The sequence below is a fragment of the Mauremys reevesii genome, linkage group 3 (genome assembly GCF_016161935.1).
Source record: "Mauremys reevesii isolate NIE-2019 linkage group 3, ASM1616193v1, whole genome shotgun sequence".
Lineage (NCBI taxonomy): Eukaryota > Metazoa > Chordata > Testudines > Geoemydidae > Mauremys > Mauremys reevesii.
This window is the reverse complement of record NC_052625.1, coordinates 203,467,893-203,488,317: the sequence shown is the minus strand read 5'-3', so window position 1 is coordinate 203,488,317 and position 20,425 is coordinate 203,467,893. Positions and strand designations below refer to the sequence as shown.

The window sequence follows — 20,425 nt, the reverse complement described above, 5'->3', positions numbered from 1 at the left end:
CTCCCCACCTCCTTACTAAAGGACACCAGAGAGCCACTTGTTAACACTCAGGGGACCTCCCCTCCCCAGCGGCAGGGCTCTGCTAAGCCGCATCCACTGCCACCGTCCACCCAGCTTCACGCCCCGCTCTCTTTTGCCCCCGGCGAAGACTTTGCAAATGAAAGCTGCAGTGCTGGGGCTTGCTGCCTGGGGGAGGATCACCATAAGGGGACAAGGTGGGAAGCAGTGGTTCTGGTCTCCCGCAACATGGATCGATTCGCCAGTGGATTCCCACCTCTTAGGAACATGGTCGTGTGGTGCTTCCTCCTGCTCCGATCAGGTAAGGGACTGCTGTGAATAATGAGCTTTGACAAAGGCCAGTGGTAGGACCACAGGACAGGGAGCCAGGAACTCCTGTGTTCTAATCCCGGCGCTGCCCCCTGGGGCCTTGGCCAGGCTGTTTGACTTCTAGGAGCTTATTTCCCCATCTGAAAAATGCTTTGAAAATTAAAAGCTACTGTTTAAATGCCACATATAACAACCTTTCCCGTTCGGTTCTCAGCAGCATTTGAACTCAAGACCTTTAGTAATAAAAGCGTGAGTGTCTTTCCCTTGAGTTCAAGGGGTAACTCCTTCAGCTAACAGTGGGGTTCCAACAGGGGCCAGTCCTAGGTCTGGTACTACTCAATAGTTTCACTGACAACTTGGATGACAGAGTGGAGATATGTTTATAACATTTGCAGAGACACCAAGCTGGGAGGGGTTGCAAGGACGTTGGGGGACAGGATTAGAATTCAAAACGGCAGTGACAAATTGAAGAATTGGTCTGAAGTCAAGCAGATGAAATTCAATAAAGTCAGGTGCTAAACGTAAACAGAAAACATCAAATGCACAGCTACAAACTGGGGAATAACCGGCTGGGGGGCGGACTGCTGAGAAGGATCTGGGGGTTACAGTGGGTCACAAATTGGATGAGAGCCAAAAATGTGATGCAGCTGCAAAAACAGCAAATATCATTCTGGAGTGTAATGAACAGAAGCGTCCTACGGGAGACAATTGTCCTGCTCTACTGATCAAAGGTTTCAAAAACTTGATGGATGAGGAACGGTTAAAGAAACTGGACATGTTTAGTCCAGAGGAAAGAAGACTGACAGGGGACCTGATGACGGTCTTCAAATATGTTAAGGGCGATTATAAAGAGGAGGTGATCAGTTGTTCTCCATGGCCATGGAAGACAGGGCAAGAAGGAATGGGCTTAATCTGCAGCAAGGGAGAGTTAGGTTAGATATTCGGGAAACTCTCTAGCTCTCAGGGGAGTTAAGCTCTGGAACAGGCTTCCAAGGAAGTTGTGGAATCTCCATCACTAGAGGTTTTAAATAACAGATTAAACAAACCCCTGTAATGGGTGGTCTACGTTTACTTGGTTCTACCTCAGTGCATGAGGCTGGACTTGACTTCTCGAGGTCTCTTCCAGCCCGACATTTCTACCAAACTTTGCAAAGAATAAGCTGTGGTCAGGGGTATCATTTCACCCACTGGTGAAATGCAGCCAGCTCTAGAGTGGGACGCAGCAGCTGTTTACCAGCAAGCAGTAATGCTCCCAACAATTAGAACAGGAAATAATTCAGAAGGCAACGGAAACGGCAGGAAGGTTTCCAACCATGGCTCCACAAGTGGCACTGTGGGGCTTCATGGTCATTGTCTCTCAGCCATTTCCAGATCACATATGCTCTGTTTGCATGTAAAACGTCAGACCCTCCAAACTCTCCCAGGGATCTGAGAGTGAAGCTGGGTCCTGTCCCTCTCATGCAGCATCACTAGCAATAAAGATTCTGCAGGGAAAATTCTGCCCACGGTGACACTTGTGATATCTCCATTACCTTCACATTTGGCCCTCAGTGACGGCTGTGTAAATCCATTCGCATCAGTGGCTTTGCAGCACTTAGTGATGAGTTCCCGTCATGCTGATGCTGCACAAGAAGGGACAGAGCATCTCCTTCTCCTGTAGCGGGGCTGGCTCCTGCAGGGCTGAGAGGAGAACAAAGCAATCAGGCGATTGATTTCAGTAGGAGCCGACACTGCACAACTTGCTGATTCTTGAAAGCCACGTGTGATCTTTTGTGGCCAGCCAACGCCAGGACCAGAAATGCGATCGCTCTTCTCAGAGAGACAGCCCTTGCCTCACCTCCCATCGGGGGCTAATCGGCTCACTCTTAACCTGGACTGGCAAGTGCCACCTTCTGAATCGTCACCATCACAGCTACAGCAACCAGGTTTCCTTTGCAGACGCCCCTCGGAGACCAATGCTAGTCAGGAGCCAACCCCTGGCTCTGCAGCAGACACCCACGTCACCTCAATCTCTCTGTGCCTCAGTTTCTCTCGATATAAAAAAGGGGATAATGATACTTCCTTTGTCATATCTATGTAGATTGCAAGCCCTCTGGGGCAGGGACTGTCTCTCGCCATATGTCTAACCAGTACCCAGCACAACGGGGCCCCGATCCTGATTGGAGATCCCGGGTGCTACCGGAATATTGCTAACAGTGAGAGTGGAGGAAGCTGTAGGCTGCTGTTAGGCAGCTGTGCGTTCTGAAAACCTGATTCTCCTCTCACCCACGTCAGTGGCGCCCCATCGAGTTCAGTCATGTTACTCCTGCTGGCCTCCGCCACGAGCAAGACCAGGTTGCGCCCGGAGAGAGTTAGTGATAAATGATTAAGACCCATTCTGCGGAGGCAGGGTCACTCTGCATCAGTTCTCTCAGTCTGATGAAAAGATGGTCTCCACACTCACCGCATCAGGCTGGCACCCCTGGGGAACGGGACCATCTTTGATTAAGGCACAAAGCCCCTATGAGCCGTGCGATGAGAACAGGAGGGAAGAGACAAAGTGCACATGCCCTGCATCTGCTATCCGCTGAATGCACGTGCTCCCCTGCACAAAGACAGAGGGACTTCGGGGTGGAGAGGGGGAAAGGAGTGAAACCCAAACCTGCCCTCCCTCTGCCCCCCAGCACTTGTGCATAGGATGTACAGCTGCAGTACAACCACCTGGAGGCCATTGGCCCATCCTCTGTGCTAGAATAGAGGTTCTGCCCTATGCCATGGTAGGAGATGGCCATTTCTTCTAACTGCCAGCCCTGCAGACTCACCCCGGCATCTGAGCACCATGCTGGGCGTTTTCCTGCTTGTGTCTCATCAGCAAGAGTGGGCAGGAAAGTCAAGGCCAGGCTAACCCCCATGCTGCCTCTATAAGAACAGCCAGACTGGGTCAGAGCAAAGGTCCATCCAGCCTAGTATCTGGTCTTCCGACAGCGGCCAATGCCAGGTGTTTCAGAGGGAATGACCAGAACAGGGAATAATCAAGTGATCCAACCCCTGCCGCCCATTCCTAGCTTCTGGCAAACAGAGGCTAGGGGACACTTCAGAGTATGATTTTGCATCCCTGCCCACCCCGGCTAATAGCCATTGATTGACCTACCCTCTATTAATGTATCTAGTTCTTTTTTGAACCCTGTTATAGTCTTGGCCTTCACAACATCCTCTGGCAAAGAGTTCCACAGGTTGACTGTGCGTTGTATGAAGAAATACTGCCTTTTGTTTCTTTTCAACCTGCTGCCTATTCATTTCACGTGGTGACCCCTAGTTCTTGTGTTATGAGAAGGAGTAAATAACACTTCCTTATTCCCTTTCTCCAGACCAGTCATGATTTTATAGACCTCTATCCTATCCCCCCTTAGTCGTCTCTTTTCCAAGCTAAGCCTCAGTCTTATTAATCTCTCCTCATACAGAAGCTGTTCCATACCCCTCATCATTTTTGTTGCCATTTTCTGAACCTTTTCCAATACATCTTTTTTGAGATGGAGCAACCAGTTCTGCACACTGGATTCAAGATCTGGGTGTACCATGGGTTTATATAGAGGCAATATAATATTTTCTGTCTTATTATCGATCCCTTTCCTAATGATTCCCAACATTCTGTTTGCTTTTTTGACTGCCGCTGCACATTGAGGGGATGATTTCAGAGAACTATCCGCAATGCCTCCAAGATCTCTTTCTGGAGTGGAAACAGCTAATTTAGACCCCATCATTGTATCTATGGAGTTGGGATTATGTTTTCTATGTGCATCACTTTGCCATGGGTTTGCACACACTGATTGCAATGCAGTGGGCAACTCTACTGATGGTGCATAAAAAAGAAAAAGATTCCAGCTGATTGTCCCCCAGCTGGGTTGCCTCCGGCAGGGCTAACTGGGGTAAAACGTATGGTGATCACACTATGTGGCAGCTCTGACTCTGATACACATGGGGCAGATCTGCTGAGTGAGACAGGGCTGTTCCCCGGCCACTTTTCAGAGCAAAGCTGCATTTTAACTGGAGCAGAGGGTCCCAACCCCCTGGAATTTCAGCCGTTATGTTGTGGCTGGCTAGAAATAATTGTGCAAAACATTCCTTCCATTTCCTCCCCTCCCCCACACCAGGTTTCATGGCATGCCCGCGCAGGTACTGATCTGTTCTGCTGTTTACGGAGCTCCGCTGTACGTATGGGACACCTGAACAATGCCACACAAAAGCAGGATGCTGCAGGTGGTTTGTGATATTGAGGGTGGGAAAGGGGCTGGATTGACAGCTCTGAAGACATACAGCAATGCAAACTTCCCGCCTCCCCAGCCCTGCCAATGTCCCTCAACCCCAGCCCAGTGCAGCAGGTTGATGGGGAAACCGAGGCACCGGAAGGCAAAAGGGCCTATAGTGAGTGAATGGCAGAACTGAGATTAGACCCTGAGTCCCAGGTTTCCTGATGCCCTTAGGCACTGGGCAACACAGACCTGGTTTTCCCCCATCCCTCAAATCCCACAATCCCCGCTCAGTGTGCTCCTGTATAGACAGGAACGATCATCGTCGCTGGCTGACGTGAGTGACTCCATATAACCAGCGTGAGCCTCCAGGCAGTTGTCTCCAAGATTCATGGCTCTTTAAAAAGCAAAACCTGACTGACCTTCACGACCACAAGGCCACGTCTGCCCTGGTGCCAAGAGAGAAGCAAGGAACCTGCCACCTCCACATGCTCTGACGGCAGCAGTGACTGAACCTTGGACCCGCCGGGTGACCCCAGGGGGAACGGAGTTGGGGGTGACTCTGTCCAGCGTCGGGGTGCTCGGTAACTAAAGCCATCACCCCAGCTGGACGTCACTGACTCCCCTGGCTGCAATCTCAGCAGAGATGGTGAGGACGGGACGGAGCCTGCACTCCCCGATTCTCCCTGAGAAGGGTCCTTGCATGGTGCTGGTGCAAAGCGAGAAACTCTCCCAGCGTCTGGCCAGAATGGGGTAACCCCCTGCCAGTGCCCTGTACGTCACCCTGTGTGTTCAACAGGACTCAAGTGATGTCTCGTTCCTGGGCCCAGATTCCTAAGATTCCTATGATGAAGTTGAGAAGATTAGAGAGAATCTTTCTCTTGCAGAACTGAAGTATATTAGTGACTCTGTTTTCCCCCTTCTTTTCACTCTGAAAAGAGCAGCGGGATGGACAGACGGAGGGATGGGCAGACACTCCTTCACACACAGGCTACACCCAGTGCTTCTACAACGCCCCATCTCCCTGACACTGATCTAAGCAAGGATGGCGGGGAGCTGCCCCTGCTCCTCTCTCATGCAGCCGGATCCGATTGTGGTGACGTGCCGTCATGTTATTCCCACGGGCCCACGCCCATCAGAGAGGATGAAAGCAAATAAGCATGGCTGGGAGCTACACGGGCACAAAGGCCGGGGAGGGACGTGCCAGCTCTTATTAGCAGCTGTGGTGTGAAGGGAATGCGAGCGGCGACTGGGGGCTGTCTGCACAAAGCCTCTCCGGGAAAAGTTCTGGGTTCTCTGCAGACAGACAGGGAGCGAAGAGAAGGTCCAGTGGGGAAAGGAAGGGGAGCCCAGTGGTTAGAGCCCTAGATTCGGTCCCCTCCTCTGCCACAGACTCTCTGTGTGACCTTGAGCAACTCACTCAGGCCCAGGTCCTCGAAGACTTTAAATCATGATTTGAGGATTTCAGTGACTCGGCCAGAGGTAACAGGGTCTGTTACAGGAGTGGGTGGGTGAGGCTCTGTGGCCTGCGATGGTGCTGGAGGTCAGACTAGATGATCATGATGGTCCCTTCTGGCCTTAAAGTCTATGAATCGATGAGTCTATAAAGCTGCATTTTCTATCTTTGCTGCTCTTTTCTTTCCTTGCTGGTGTCTGTTCATCCTGTTTTGCCTTCTAGGAAATTGGATTGGACATTAACACCAGCAATAACAGCTGTGCCAGCCAACCTCACCTAACTTCTTCTCTGTTCCCCAAAAGGACCATTGTTGCCACCTGTGACATTCGCTACGAGACTGTTGGGCTGGGGGGTGGGGAAGAGGTTCCTTCTAAAATCGCTCTCCAGCGAAAGGGGACAAGGGATGTGGTTAAAATGAAAACCTCATTTAATACTTTACATTCCAAATGCTTTAACTCTGTTTTGATTCTTTTCTGTCTCGTTAATACAAGGTTAAAAGGATGTTTAATGATGTGATTGCCATGGAGCTAAGCAGGCCGAGGTCTCTGCATACCACACCCTGAACCTCATTTAATGGTGGACAGTGATAGGCTCATGCTAACACCTTTGGCCCAGACAATCTCTCTGTATTAACCCAGCATTAGAGGAAGTGCTGAAGTACCCAGGCCGAAAGTAAACTAGTGCATGCGTATGGCTTTTTCTGTCTCCCATTGGTTCAGTGGCCATCCAGGACCGGACTCACACCCACGCCGAGGAGCGCCTCTTCAAGCACCTGTTCACCAGCTACAACCGGTGGTCCCGGCCAGTCCCCAACATCTCCGACGTCGTCATCGTCAGATTTGGGCTGTCCATCGCTCAGCTGATTGACGTGGTATGTGTGCAAAGCCGGACTCTAATTCTGCTTCTAAAACCCTCCACAGAAGGGTGGGGAATTTATACTAGCAGCTGGGGTTACAGCGGGCAACTTAAGCATACCAAGGGCTGCATCAGCCCTCATGCTTCAGGTCACATGTGCATCACCAGCTGGGGTCAGGAAGGAACTCCCCCTCCCCGCCGCACATTTAAGGGCTGTAAAAGCTTTTATCCTCTTATCCTTGGCATTACGGCACTGAATTGCAGTTCAGGAGCGCTGGCTCCTCTTCCTTGCTCTGCCATAGACTCACTATGGGACTTCGTGCCTCACTTCCCCAGTTGCAGAATGGGAACAATGATACTTCCTTTGTCTGCCTTGGCTACGTAGGGTGCAAATGCTTTGGGTGCGTCGACACAGCGAGCGGCAGCCCGCGAGTGCAAGTCTCGAGCCAGGTTTAACAGATTCAGGCTCACACTCCGGTGCTGAAAGGAGCTGGAGAGACATTCAGGCTTGGGCTGGAGCTCAGGCTCCGGGGCCTAGGATGGAGGTGGGCTTCAGGGCTCGAGCTCCAGCCTGAGCCACATGCCTACACAGCTGTTTTTAATGCCGTCCTGTGGGCCCCACTCTGTCGCCCTGGGCTTTGATACTCACTGGCTGCAGGCCGCATGGAGACTGCCTGTCACACGGGGTCCAGGAAGGACTCAGCACAACGGGCCCCAGGCCTCTTGGTGCTTCTCGAGACCCAATATTTAGTAGTAATAAAGTCTGTAGAATTGGTCACAGCTGGAGACATGAAATTGAACTAGAGGGACCATTGATCTGTTCACTGCAACGATTCCTCTGGTCCGCTCGTCACGTAATTTCTCTCTCTCGCTTTCTGGACACGAAGATAAATGAGCTCAGCCAGGGACGTTTAGCACAGCCAGTCAGCGCTGGCTGACGCAAGATGAAATAGGAGCCAGGCCGCCATGAAGTACTTTAAATGTAACGGCACTTACGATAAAGGGGCCTCTTGTCTATAAAAGGAGTGACAAGAAAACACAGGGACAGAGATAAAATGCATCGGGATGGGTTTTATTTAGTATCCCCTCTTCCAAACAAGATCTCAGGCCTCAGCCACATCATGCCAACCTTGGCTTATTACGGCTGATGAAGTGTTCACAGGATGGGAGCCGGCAGGTTGTTAGCCCCCGTGCCCTGGCCAAATTCCAATGTGGATCATTATCTTCCACTTAACTAAACTGCCCCTGCGATTCCGGCAGGTGGCAGTATTCTTCTTTACTTCTTGTCCTAAACTGTTGTCCGGTGTTGCTGTTGGCTGTTAAACAGCTGTTGCACTCCACCCCAGAGGTGCAGCAGAAATTGATTCAGCTTAATAGATGTTTGAGGCCAAAAGGACCACTGTGATCATCTTGTCCGCCCTCCAGCAGAGCACAGGCCAGAAGAAGTCCCTGAATTCACTGATTGAACTAGAAAACCATCCAGTCTTGATTTTAAAATGGCCAGGGATGGAGAATTCCCACCAACCTCCTCCCCGCCCCGCCCCGCCCCTCCCAGCCTGTGCCAAATTGCTCCAGTGGTTCATTAAAAATTGTCCCTGAGTTTGTCTGGCTTCAACTTCCATATAATGGGCTTTCTGTTGCTCTGAAGTGACTCCAAAGAAACCACAGTCAAAACCGAACAGCCGGAAGAGTGAAAACAAAGTATCTCTGGTTTGTAAAACCCTTCGAGCCGTGATAATCTCAGGGGTGGCTAGTGACAGGGGGAAAGAAATTACTGTTAGTATAACTGGCCAAATTCTGCACATCAGGATGATCCCTCTGAAACCAGCAGTAACTGATGTGAAACTGACAGTGCAGAGGGATTCCCGCATTCTGGGGCTAAGGTCATTCCTTTTCCATCAAGTGCCATGGGATCTTTCCAAGAACCACAAGGGGTCAGGAGCTCAGGTTTACATCCGCAACACCAGGCTCCTCAGTCTGGCGGGGAGCTAGTCACTTCATCTGGAAGCTGTTCCCTTTTTTCACTGAAGCATTTGAGCCCCTCTCAGTTAGCTCTACGCACTTCCACTAGGAAGTCTCTCAAATAGTCTTTCCACTACCTATCTATAAATCTACCCATCCCACATTAATCACCGTGCTATTAAAGCACTGTTACCCCTGGAAAAAGGGGTAAACAATGAGATGGCAACATTTGCAGACGATGCAAAATTACTCAAGCTAGTTAAATCCAAAGCTGATTGCAACGAGTTTCAGAGGGATCTCCCAAGACTGGGTGACTGGGCAACAAAATAGCAAATGAAATGCAGTGTTCACAAATGCACAGTAATGGATTTGGAAAGCAGAACCCCAACTATCCACACAAAATGCTGGGGTCTAAATGAGCTGTTACCACTCAGGAAAGATCTTGGTGTCATTGTAGATAATTCTCTGAAAACAAACTCTCAATGTGCAGCGGCTGTCAAAAAAGAGAACAGTGTTAGGAACCATTAGGAAAGGAACAGATAATAAAACAGAAAGTATCATAATCCCACTACATAAATAAGCAGTACGCCCACATCTTGAATACTGCATGCAGACCTGGCTCCTCCATCTCAAAAGATATATTAGAATTGGAAAAGGTGCAGAGAAGGGCAACAAAAATGATGAGGGGTATGGAACAGCTTCCATATGAGGAGAGATTGAAAAAACTGGGACTTTTCAGCTAGGAAAAGAGATGACTGAGGGGGATATGACAGAAGTCTATAAAATCATGACTGGTGTGGAGAAAGGGAATAAGGAAGTGTTATTTAGCACTTCACATAACACAAGAACTAGGGGCCACCTGATGGAATTAATAGGCAGCAGGTTTAAAACAAACAAAAGGAAGTTTTTTTTCCACACAACGCACAGTCAACCTGTGGAACTCCTTGCCAGGGGATGTTGTGAAGGCCAAGACTATAACCGGGTTCAAAAAAGAACTAGATAAGTTAATGGAGGACAGGTCCATCAATGGCTATTAGCCAGAATGGGCAGGAATGGTGTCCCTGGCCTCTGTTTGCCAAAAGCTGGGAATGGGCAACAGGGGATGGATCACTTGATCATTCCCTGTTCTGTTCATTTCCTCTGGGGCACCTGGCATTGGCCACTGTTGGAAGACACTGAGCTAGATGGACCTTTGGTCTGACCCAGTCTGGCCGTTCTTATGTAATGGCCATAATCTGTAACTACTAATGGGACGCCATTGCCAGCTAGTGGCCACACACCTAAAGGAGATAGGGAGACTTTTATCTCCATAGGTGGCATTGAATAATTCCTATCAGTACCCAAGCTCTGGAGGAGGGTGGGAAAGGTAACAGTTGGGTCTTGTGTTGAACTGGCCCAGTGGAAGCAGCTGGTTTCAGGTCTGATGGTAGTTTTCTCCCATTATGATCAAACAAACTCTTCTCTCTCCTTTCTCCCCTCCCCACCATGCCCTGAACAGGATGAGAAGAACCAAATGATGACCACAAACGTCTGGCTGAAACAGGTGAGGGATCATTTCCCATTGGGGTTGCTGGGAAGGGAGTTGCCCAAGTCACAAGGAACCCCCCGGGGCTTAGGAGTTTGGTTCAGAGAAGTCCCGACCAGCCTGGTGGCTCTAGTCTAGCCACACTTCTTGGGGTTGGAAACTTCATGAGAAGAGCCTTTGATGCTGGATTTCAGCCTCGTCTCCCTGATCTGGGTGAAACCCGAGAGATAGGATGCCCCAGGGGCTTAGCACTGGTGCATGGTGACTTTACCCATGTGGACATGGCTGAAATCTAGCCCATGTGAGAAGCGGCTGGAAGCTGTTCCCGTCCCACAGCTGCTCAGACTTTGTGAACTGGGTTGGTGAGTCTCAGCCCAGGTCCCCAGTGATGGGCACTGAAAGGACCCCAGTGACAGGTCTCTGAAGCGGCTCTGCCAGGGCAGGATTTAAAGCATGTTGATGAGACGGTCCATCGGGAGTGGATGGTGGTTCAGCCTGTGCTATACCTGCCCTATACAGAGAGACTTTCACTCGGCAGGACGGCCGCCTGGGACCTTTCACCAGCCCTGAATTCCCACCAGCGCCCAGATGCCGTGGGGATGGGTACTTTAGCAAAGTGCCTACTAATAATGAAGACATATTTGAAAAGAGAAAATCAGCTCAGGAGGAACCTCTGTAAACTGAGCAGTGACCCAGGACCCCTTTAGCTCATGTAGGAGGGGTCCATGCTTCGGGCACTAAACATCCAAAGGGACCCATGATGAGTTGTTACAAGAGGACGCTGTACCTCTCCTTGCAGCAATGGTCACCCCGCTCCCTCTGACGGCTGGATCCCCGGCCCTTGCTGGGCAGCACGTCCATCTCAGACCCTCCTTGCTCTTTCCTCCCGCAGGAGTGGAGTGACTACAAGCTTCGCTGGAACCCGGCGGACTTCGATAACGTCACCTCCATCCGGGTGCCCTCTGAGATGATCTGGATCCCTGACATTGTGCTGTATAACAAGTAGGTGGCGCCACTGCGCAGGTACAGCAAGGCAAAGCCCTTAGGGATGGAGAGAGGGTCTGGGGGGTCACACTGGGCAGTATAGGGTTGGCAGCATCCATTCCAGGCCTGCCGCCTGCAGGCCAGGCCTTACGGAGACGTCGGTCCTGATCCCACTTGCAGTTGCACCAATTGAAATCAGGTGTAACTCCACTGAAGTCGATGGGTTTACACTGGTGTATCTGGGAACAGAATCAGGTCCATGGTCGCAGGGAGCCAGAATGAACCACATGGTCTGTCTGTGTCCAGCAGCCTGAGCAACAGATCCCCTTCCCAGGCATTACTAGGGTGACCAGATCACCACACTAAAATATCGGGACAGATTGGGGTGCCAACAGCCCTACCCACAGTCCACCCCCAGCTCCTCCCAGGCTCCGCCCCCACTCTGCCCCATGTCCCGCCCCCTTCCTGCTCGGCCACCCGCACCGCGGCCTTCCTCATCCCCCGGCCCGCCGCTGGCTTGCTGCGTCCCTCCTCAGTCCCCCACCCACCGCTCGCCTCTTCACCCCCCCCGCCCACCACTCACCCAAGGCACCGACTTCCTCTCTGCCGGGTGGGTGCTCGCCCACCCCCCGCCTCACCTCGCCCCCATTCCACCCCCAAATCCCCGCCCCTGCCCTGCCTCTTCTCCGCCTCCTCCCCTGAGCGCGCCGCATCCCTGCTCCTCCCCCCTCCCTCCCGGAAAGCGCTAAGCGCCTGTTAGGCCGCAGGAAGCGCTGGGAGTGGGGGAGAAGCGGGGATGTGGCGCGCTGGGGGGGGGGAGAGAAGGAGGCGAGGAGGGGGGAGCTTGGCTGCAATTTTTCCCTGCGGGTGGTCCAGCCCCGGAGCACCCACAGGGCCAGGGCCTCCCTCCCGCTCGCCTCCTTACCCAAATATCGGGACAATGGCGTCCTGATCGTACATTGATTGGGACGGGGGACAAAGGGTTAAATATCGGGACAGTCCCGATTTTATCGGGACATCTGGTCACGCTAGGCCACACAGCCCAGTCTCCCAGGCTGCTTCCACCAGGCAGGCCCCTACGCTTCACAATGCTTCCAGGTCAAATTTGTGTCTTGCTGCCACCTGCTGGTGCCTCTCGGTCACTATTCTTGACCTGGGAAGGGCCTGCTTTTTAATTAACGTCCAGCCTCGTTAACAGAATCAGTCACAGAGCAACCGCATCCTGGGGAACTGGGTCGGAGCTGGGTTCCTGGGTTCCAAGCCTGCCCCGCGTCATTTCATGCCCAGCTGCCTTCACAGACGGGGTCTTCATCGGCCCCAGGCCCGGCGGGTTTCGTGCCGCACGCTCAGCGTTCTCCCTTGGCATCTGGGGCAGCCCCACTGACTTCTGCCTGATCTGTCCATCCAGCCACGCTCATCCCCACAGTATCCGAGCACCTGCCGCGGGGTTGTGCTGGGTCACCGAGCCCCTGTTTCTACCCACCTAGGCACTTACGTGGCCCCCTTCATCGCGCATCTCAGCTCCTCCCAAGGACCTGATCCCCCCATTTCGCAGATGGGGACACTGCGACCCAGAGGAGTTAGCGGTGAAATTCACCCCCGTGCAAAGGGTTCACTTTATCCCTCACACTGGTGCCTTGGCACTGGCTGGCCGCATGGGGTGGAGTGATTTGCACGGGGGCGGCTGTAGCAAGGCCAGGAACTCAAATCGAGATCTTCCGCGTCCCAGAGCCGAGCTAATCACAAGCCCTTTCTCCTCTTTTACCACTCCTGGTGGATTTGGTCTTGCCTCCTTCCCTGCCCCTCACTTTCTCCGAGGCGCTCGCCACTCTGACCCCTGCTCCTCTGTCCTGCAGCGCCGACGGGGAGTTCGCAGTGACGCACATGACCAAAGCCCACCTCTTCTCCACCGGCAAGGTGAAGTGGGTGCCGCCGGCCATCTACAAGAGCTCGTGCAGCATCGACGTGACCTTCTTCCCCTTCGACCAGCAGAACTGCAAGATGAAGTTTGGCTCGTGGACGTACGACAAGGCCAAGATCGACCTGGAGAGCATGGAGCGCGACGTGGACCTGAAAGACTACTGGGAGAGCGGGGAATGGGCCATCATCAACGCCGTGGGCACCTACAACACCAAGAAATATGACTGCTGCACGGAGATCTACCCCGACATCACCTACTGCTTCATCATCCGGCGCTTGCCTCTTTTCTACACCATCAACCTCATCATCCCCTGCCTGCTCATCTCCTGCCTGACCGTGCTGGTCTTCTACCTGCCCTCCGACTGCGGGGAGAAGATCACCCTCTGCATCTCCGTGCTGCTCTCCCTCACTGTCTTCCTGCTGCTCATCACCGAGATCATCCCTTCCACCTCGCTGGTCATCCCCCTGATCGGCGAGTACCTCCTCTTCACCATGATCTTCGTCACCCTCTCCATCGTCATCACCGTCTTCGTCCTCAACGTCCACCACCGCTCGCCCAGCACCCACAAGATGCCCCGCTGGGTGCGTGCCGCCTTCTTGGACTTCATCCCCCGCTGGCTTTTCATGAGGCGGCCTCCAGTGCTAACCCCCCGGGAGAGGCTGAGCGGGGAGTATGACCTGCCTGGCGTCAGGCTCAGCACCTCCGGGGGCTGGCTGGAAACAGACGTTGATGACACATGGGAGGAGGAGGAGGAGGAGGAAGAGGAGAGGAGGCACCCTGGACGTGCGTCCCTCAAGACAGGCTCCCATAAACACAGCGTCCAGTACCGCTCCGGCTGCGGCCGCCACCTGGGCAGGGGGCGGGGGGCCCGGGCACCGCGCCCGCCTGCCAAAGGGGACACCTTGGGGTCGGATCCCAGCCTGCTGCTGTCCCCCAGGATCCTGAAGGCCTTGGAGGGGGTGCACTACATCGCAGACCACCTGCGGGCTGAGGATGCTGATTTCTCGGTGAGTCTGCGCCTGGCTGGCTCGGGAGGGCCGGGTCCTGGCACCTTGGGCCTTTTCCCCCTCTTGCCATCGGGTGGACTCTGGCCCATTTCAGGCGCCATCATCTGATGGCTCTTCAGGGGCCTGGTTGGCCAAGTGGGCAGGAGTCAGCCTAGCTCCCAGCGGAGAGGCAGCCCCTGCGTTGCCCCCCGGGGAGCAGTCCCAGCGGAGAGGCAGCCCCTGCGTTGCCCCCCGGGGAGCGGTCCCAGCGGAGAGGCAGCCCCTGCATTGCCCCCGGGGAGCGGTCCCGGCGGAGAGGCAGCCCCTGCGTTGCCCCTGGGGAGCAGTCCCAGCGGAGAGGCAGCCCCTGCGTTGCCACCCCGGGGAGCGGTCCCAGCGGAGAGGCAGCCCCTGCGTTGCCACCCCGGGGAGCAGTCCCGGCGGAGAGGCAGCCCCTGCGTTGCCCCCGGGGAGCAGTCCCAGCGGAGAGGCAGCCCCTGCGTTGCCCCCCGGGAGCGGTCAGCGGAGAGGCAGCCCCTGCGCTGCCCCCGGGGAGGAGTCCCCGCGGAGAGGCAGCCCCTGCATTGCCCCCGGGGAGCGGTCCCGGCGGAGAGGCAGCCCCTGCGTTGCCCCTGGGGAGCAGTCCCGGCGGAGAGGCAGCCCCTGCGTTGCCCCTGGGGAGCAGTCCCAGCGGAGAGGCAGCCCCTGCATTGCCCCCGGGGAGCGGTCCCAGCGGAGAGGCAGCCCCTGCGTTGCCCCCGGGGAGCGGTCCCAGCGGAGAAGCAGCCCCTGCGTTGCCCCCGGGGAGCGGTCCCAGCGGAGAGGCAGCCCCTGCGTTGCCGCCCCAGGGAGCGGTCCCAGCGGAGAGGCAGCCCCTGCGTTGCCCCCCGGGGAGCGGTCCCGGCGGAGAGGCAGCCCCTGCGTTGCCCCCCGGGGAGCGGTCCCGGCGGAGAGGCAGCCCCTGCGTTGCCCCCGGGGAGCGGTCCCGGCGGAGAGGACCAGGCAGCCATGGGCAGGGGGAACTGGCTTTCCTCCTCTTGTCCCAGCGGGGTCCAGGATCCAGGGCTGGGGGCAGGCCCGTCGCTCGGGCAGGGTGAAGGGGGCTTGCTCCCCTTGCTGCCCCTGCCCCCAGCTGTCCAGCCGGCTCTGTGGTCCCCTACAGTCATTGTCTGCGGCTGTTCGGTGACCTCTTGGTCAGTTGTCTCCTTGCCAGGGATCAGCTCGGAAGAGGTGGGGCTAAAAACAAATTAACTATTCCCAGGCCAGCGACTGGCTGACGGGAGAGGCCTGCGCATTAACGAGCAGGTGATGGGACTCCACTGAGGCCCAAACGCCAGGGGGCAGGACAAGCATCTGCTGCAAAGCAGAGCCACCGGCCACGGCTTGACCACCATTGACGCTGCTCGGGTGGCATTGCGCCCTGGGGGACTCTGAATTAGCAGACACCCCGGCTGAGCTCTGCAGAGAGGGGAGCTCAGCGGTTTCCCCCTCAGAGCCGGCTTTATTTGCCCCTGAACAGCGGTCTTAGGAGGGGAGCGTTGCTCTGTTCTCACACTACTTCCTTCAGGGTATTTATCCTCTCCTAGGATGCAGGGGAGGTTGTTAGCCCCAGGGAACCAAGGCACAGGGAGAGAGACGAGGTGACTTGCCCAAGTAGCCTGTAACAGGGGCAGGAATTGAAAGGCTTCCAAGGAGAACGGGAATTTTTTCACCAGCCGTCCTCCTCTCCCGCCCTCCACCAGTCCCAATTCATCAAAACCGAAACTTCACGTCACAGGGTCGGTGCTGACAGAGCTTCTGACTCGGAACATTTGGGGGAAAAGACGTTTCAGACCTGCCCCAGTGTCCCACTTTGACATTTTCGAACTGGAACTTTTGAGTCCAAATGACTTTTTAGTTAGAAATGTGAGTAAAGTGAGACTAAAAACGGAATAAAACGTGAAATAACTAGAACCCTTCTGCCAGTTGTAGTCAGCAGCAACCAGGGCCAGGTTCAATATCTCGGGGTTCCCGTTCAACAATACAACACAGAACCGGTTCGAGCCCTCACTCAGGAACATGGGACAATTACACCCCACTCCGGGCGCCTCCGAGAGGCAATACTTCCTCCTCACAAGCACCGAGTCCGAGTGTAGAAAAGAAACTTTTAATGAAAGGAGGGAAGTCACCCAACATTAACTTGGGAAAACGCCGCAAGCAGGATTCATAGACAGAAAATCGTGAGCAAAACACCCACCCCCGAATCCGTGGGGCCGTGTCTTTTGCCTCAGATTTGTGAGTTCTACCACCAAAAGTTCCTTGAACGTGCCCCTCCTTTCTCGCTCCGCCGCTCCCCACTCACAGTTGTTGTCCTTGGTCAGGGAAGACCCAGAGTTCAGAGGTGCATCTGTGTGAGTTCACCTCCCACCCTGGAGGGGAGGGCACCTGGCTAACACTGCTGTCCTGGCTCACACTCTGCCAGCCACCCTGCTCCGCTGTCCTGAGGTCTCCTCCCGTAACACAGCTTTCTGTGATCTCAGCTGTTAGCAGTGGAACCTCACTGCTAAGCCACACTGGGCGGTTTCTTGCATCACAGACACCATCCCAAAGCAGATCTAATGGTTAGGCCTGGTTACCAGTGATTTCAGCCCTATTAGCAAACAATAGGGTGGATTGCGCCCTCAGCAAGTTTGCTGATGACTCTAAACTGGGAGGAGTGAACATAAGAACATCAGAACGGCCAGACTGGGTCAGACCAAAGGTCCATCCAGCCCAGTATCCTGTCTGCCGACAGTGGCCAATGCCAGGTGCCCCAGAGAGAGTGAACCTAAAAGGTAATGATCAAGTGATCTCTCTCCTGCCACCTATCTCCACACTCTGACAAACAGAGGCTAGGGACACCATTCCTTACCCATCCTGGCTAATAGCCATTAATGGACGTAACCTCCAGTTCTCTTTTAAACCCTGTTATAGTCCTAGCCTTCACAACCTCCTCAGGCAAGGAGTTCCACAGGTTGACGGTGGTGGTAGATACGCTGGAGGGTAGGGATAGGATACAGAGTGACCTAGAGAAATTAGAGGATTGGGCCAAAAGAAATCTGATGAGGTTCAACAAGGACAAGTGCGGAGTCCTGCACTTAGAATGGAAGAATCCCATGCACTGCTACAGACTAGGGACCAAACGGCTGGGCAGCAGTTCTGCAGAAAAGGACCTAAGGGTTACAGTGGACGAGAAGCTGGATATGAGTCAGCGGTGTGCCCTTGTTGCCAAGAAGGCTAATGGCATTTTGGGCTGTATAAGTAGGGGCATTGCTAGCAGATCGAGGGATGTGATCATTCCCCTCTATTCGGCACTGGTGAGGCCTCATCTGGAGTATTGTATCCAGTTTTGGGCCCCACACTATAAGAAGGATGTGGAAAAATTGGAGAGAGTCCAGCCAAGGGCAACAAAAATTATTAGAGGGCTGGAGCACGTGATTTATGAGGAGAGGCTGAAGGGACTGGGATTATTTAGTCTGCAGAAGAGAAGAATGAGGGGGGGATTCGATAGCTGCTTTCAACTACCTGAAAGGGGGTTCCAAAGAGGATGGATCTAGACTGTTCTCAGTGGTAGCAGATGACAGAACAAGGAGCAATGGTCTCAAGTTGCAATGGAGGAGGTCTAGGTTGGATATTAGGAAAAACGTTTTCAGTAGGAGGGTGGTGAAGAACTGGAATGGGTTCCCTAGGGAGGTGGCAGAATCTCCTATCTTAGAGGTTTTTAAGGTCAGGCTTGACAAAGCCCTGGCTGGGATGACTGAGTTGGGTTTGGTCCTGCTTTGAGCAGGGGATTGGACTAGAGACCTCCTGAGGTCCCTTCCAACCCTGATATTCTATGACTAGAATTTTCAGTTCAGTCTTTACCAGCTCTGTTACTACACACTGGACAGAGAAAGGGTCAGGTATTGCCTAAGACCCTTAGATGGACCCCACACCACTGAGCACACATACCTATACCCACCCTCTCCCACCTCACTGGGCTTTGGCGTCCTCACCCCCTGCCTAGCAAGTGCAGTTTGAATGAGGGTGAGTCCGTCAGTCGGGGTCTGCCAAGCACAGTTCTGCTGCCCCTGGTTCACACCCCCTGCCCCCATAACAAAGTGACTGGGGACCCAACGCTAGCCAAAAGGGATCATTTGGGCCAAGCAGCCCCATCATGCTGCGCTCCCAGGCAGGGTGGGTGTGCCCATGCAAGTCTTCTTCCCCGGCTCACCACTAGATGTCAGGGGAGAGCTCATTCAGACCCTGCTTATATAATGTTTCAATAGACCTGAACCAGATTAGAGTTTGCTTGGCGGGGTTTCAGTCTGGGAAGATTTTGAGATTTTTTATTTTACTTTTTGTCATGATTTGAGATGGGGAAAAATGTCAAAATGTCAAAACTTCTTATGGGACGGAAGAACCCTTCCCTGCCCACCCCAGTCCGGCCGCAGGCTACACCTGCATGGCCAGCGTCTCGCCCACAACACAACAGCCTCTCTGCCGGGGCCTCCCGTGACCCCGTGCTGCTCTCGGGCCCCACAGCTCACTCTGACTCTTGTCTGCCTGCAGGTGAAGGAGGACTGGAAGTACGTCGCTATGGTCATAGACCGGATATTCCTCTGGGTGTTTATCATCGTCTGTTTGCTGGGGACTGTCGGCCTCTTCCTCCCTCCCTTCCTGGCTGGGATGATATAGGGTCTGCGCCCGACCCGGAAAGGGGTCCTGCTCCCAGACCTGTGCCCAGGGCTGGCGAAAGGACAAACTAACCCGCCCTGACCGTGGAGCCCCCTCGGGCTTGTCCACACTGGAGGAACATTGTCAAGCCGCGACCCCTTTTGAACTCCCACTCGTCCCGGTTAGTACCAGCGCAGCGCCGGTGCCGAAGCCACACGTCAGCTGGGCCCAGCTCCAGCCGTGTAGACGCTCACACGCGTCGGGTTTGTACCCACAAGTGAACGGTGTAGGGGAGTTGGGGCGGGAGAACCCTACAGTGAAGCCTGGTAACACAGGAGGGAAGCAAACATCATTTCCTGTCTTTTTGGAAGCACCAGAGAAAAATCAAAGAAAGCTGCTCTGATTTTATCCTTGCAGCTGGTAGGGTCAGTGACTGGCATGTGTCGGGGCTAGTGCACCCTGTGGAAGTGGGACTCGTATCTTGGCCTCTGCCCAGGGGCCAGTTTCACTGTAGAAGGGATGATCACTGGGCAGGCGTTAGTACGGTGACTGAGTGGCATGATCCTGGCGTGTGGTGCTAAGGGTCCAAGCTTCCAATCCCAAAAAAGGCCTGGTTGTGGACGTATAAACAACAGGACCTTACATGTGGATGGCTGGGGGTTTTTTACTCTCTATATAGCTACATTCTAGCCCAACGGTAAGATATGGGCTGGATGCAGGAAGGACTTGAATCCCCAGTGCTGCCAGTTATTGGGGTATTTGGGGTTCTGTGTAATCCTCAGCTGCTGGACACAAGAGGCTGTGGGAGACGCCCAGCTTTCTATCCAAAACTAAAGGACGTTTCCAGCCCTCCTAGAGGGCTTGAAATTGCGAAGCAAAATGCAACCTGAAGGCAAAAAAAAAAGAACTCCCCTCCCCCATTTATTATCTTTTAAAAAACAATCTCGTGATTGTCAAACCGATCTCAGGATTGGGGGCAGGGATAGGATTTGGAATGCCTGAGGGCTGGCAAATACTGCCCCTGAGTTCTGCAAGACATCGACCAGGGGTTCGGTCTTTGGACGGCACCTCGCACCGTAAGGTCCTGGGGATCCTGCAGTGAATGGGTTCCCTGGGGAGGTGGTGGAATCTCCTTCCTTAGAGGTTTTTAAGGTCAGGCTTGACAAAGCCCTGGCTGGGATGATTTAGTTGGGAATTGGTCCTGCTTTGAGCAGGGGGTTGGACTAGATACCTCCTGAGGTCCCTTCCAACCCAGATCTTCTATGATTCTGATACATAATAAGTAATAATGGTCCTGTAAGGCCTTATGAATCCATACCGCTCTAAGGTCAAGGTGACATCCCAGAGATCTTCTGGGGAGGCTGGATTGTCACTCAAACACGCCTCCCTTCCCCTCATTCCAACGTGACTGTTCTGGCCTACAGTCGATCCAGCCCGGCCACGTATGTATAAAGTACCCTTACAAACAACAGCTTTCCAACCCGCACCTGCTACTGCTGCATTGTGGGA

The 20,425-nt window shown here is 53.9% G+C and overlaps 1 protein-coding gene across 1 annotated transcript; it reads left to right on the top strand.

Moving 5' to 3' along the window:
• The first annotated feature begins 246 nt into the window (after positions 1 to 246).
• CHRNA2 (cholinergic receptor nicotinic alpha 2 subunit) lies at positions 247 to 19,248 on the top strand. The gene is made up of 6 exons (XM_039531060.1): positions 247 to 319; positions 6,729 to 6,880; positions 10,325 to 10,369; positions 11,244 to 11,353; positions 13,192 to 14,263; positions 18,812 to 19,248. The coding sequence occupies exons 1-6, from the start codon at positions 247 to 249 to the stop codon at positions 18,935 to 18,937; spliced, it is 1,578 nt and encodes a 525-aa protein (XP_039386994.1). The 3' UTR covers positions 18,938 to 19,248.
• The last annotated feature ends 1,177 nt before the right edge of the window (positions 19,249 to 20,425 follow it).

Excerpts from the sequence above, each read along its gene's own strand:
- CHRNA2 (XM_039531060.1), top strand. The coding sequence starts at position 247 with ATGGATCGATTCGCCAGTGGATTCCCACCTCTTAGGAACATGGTCGTG. Across the intron at positions 6,881-10,324 it reads TCGCTCAGCTGATTGACGTG|GATGAGAAGAACCAAATGAT; the intron begins GTATGTGTGCAA and ends TGCCCTGAACAG. Across the intron at positions 14,264-18,811 it reads CTGAGGATGCTGATTTCTCG|GTGAAGGAGGACTGGAAGTA; the intron begins GTGAGTCTGCGC and ends GTCTGCCTGCAG.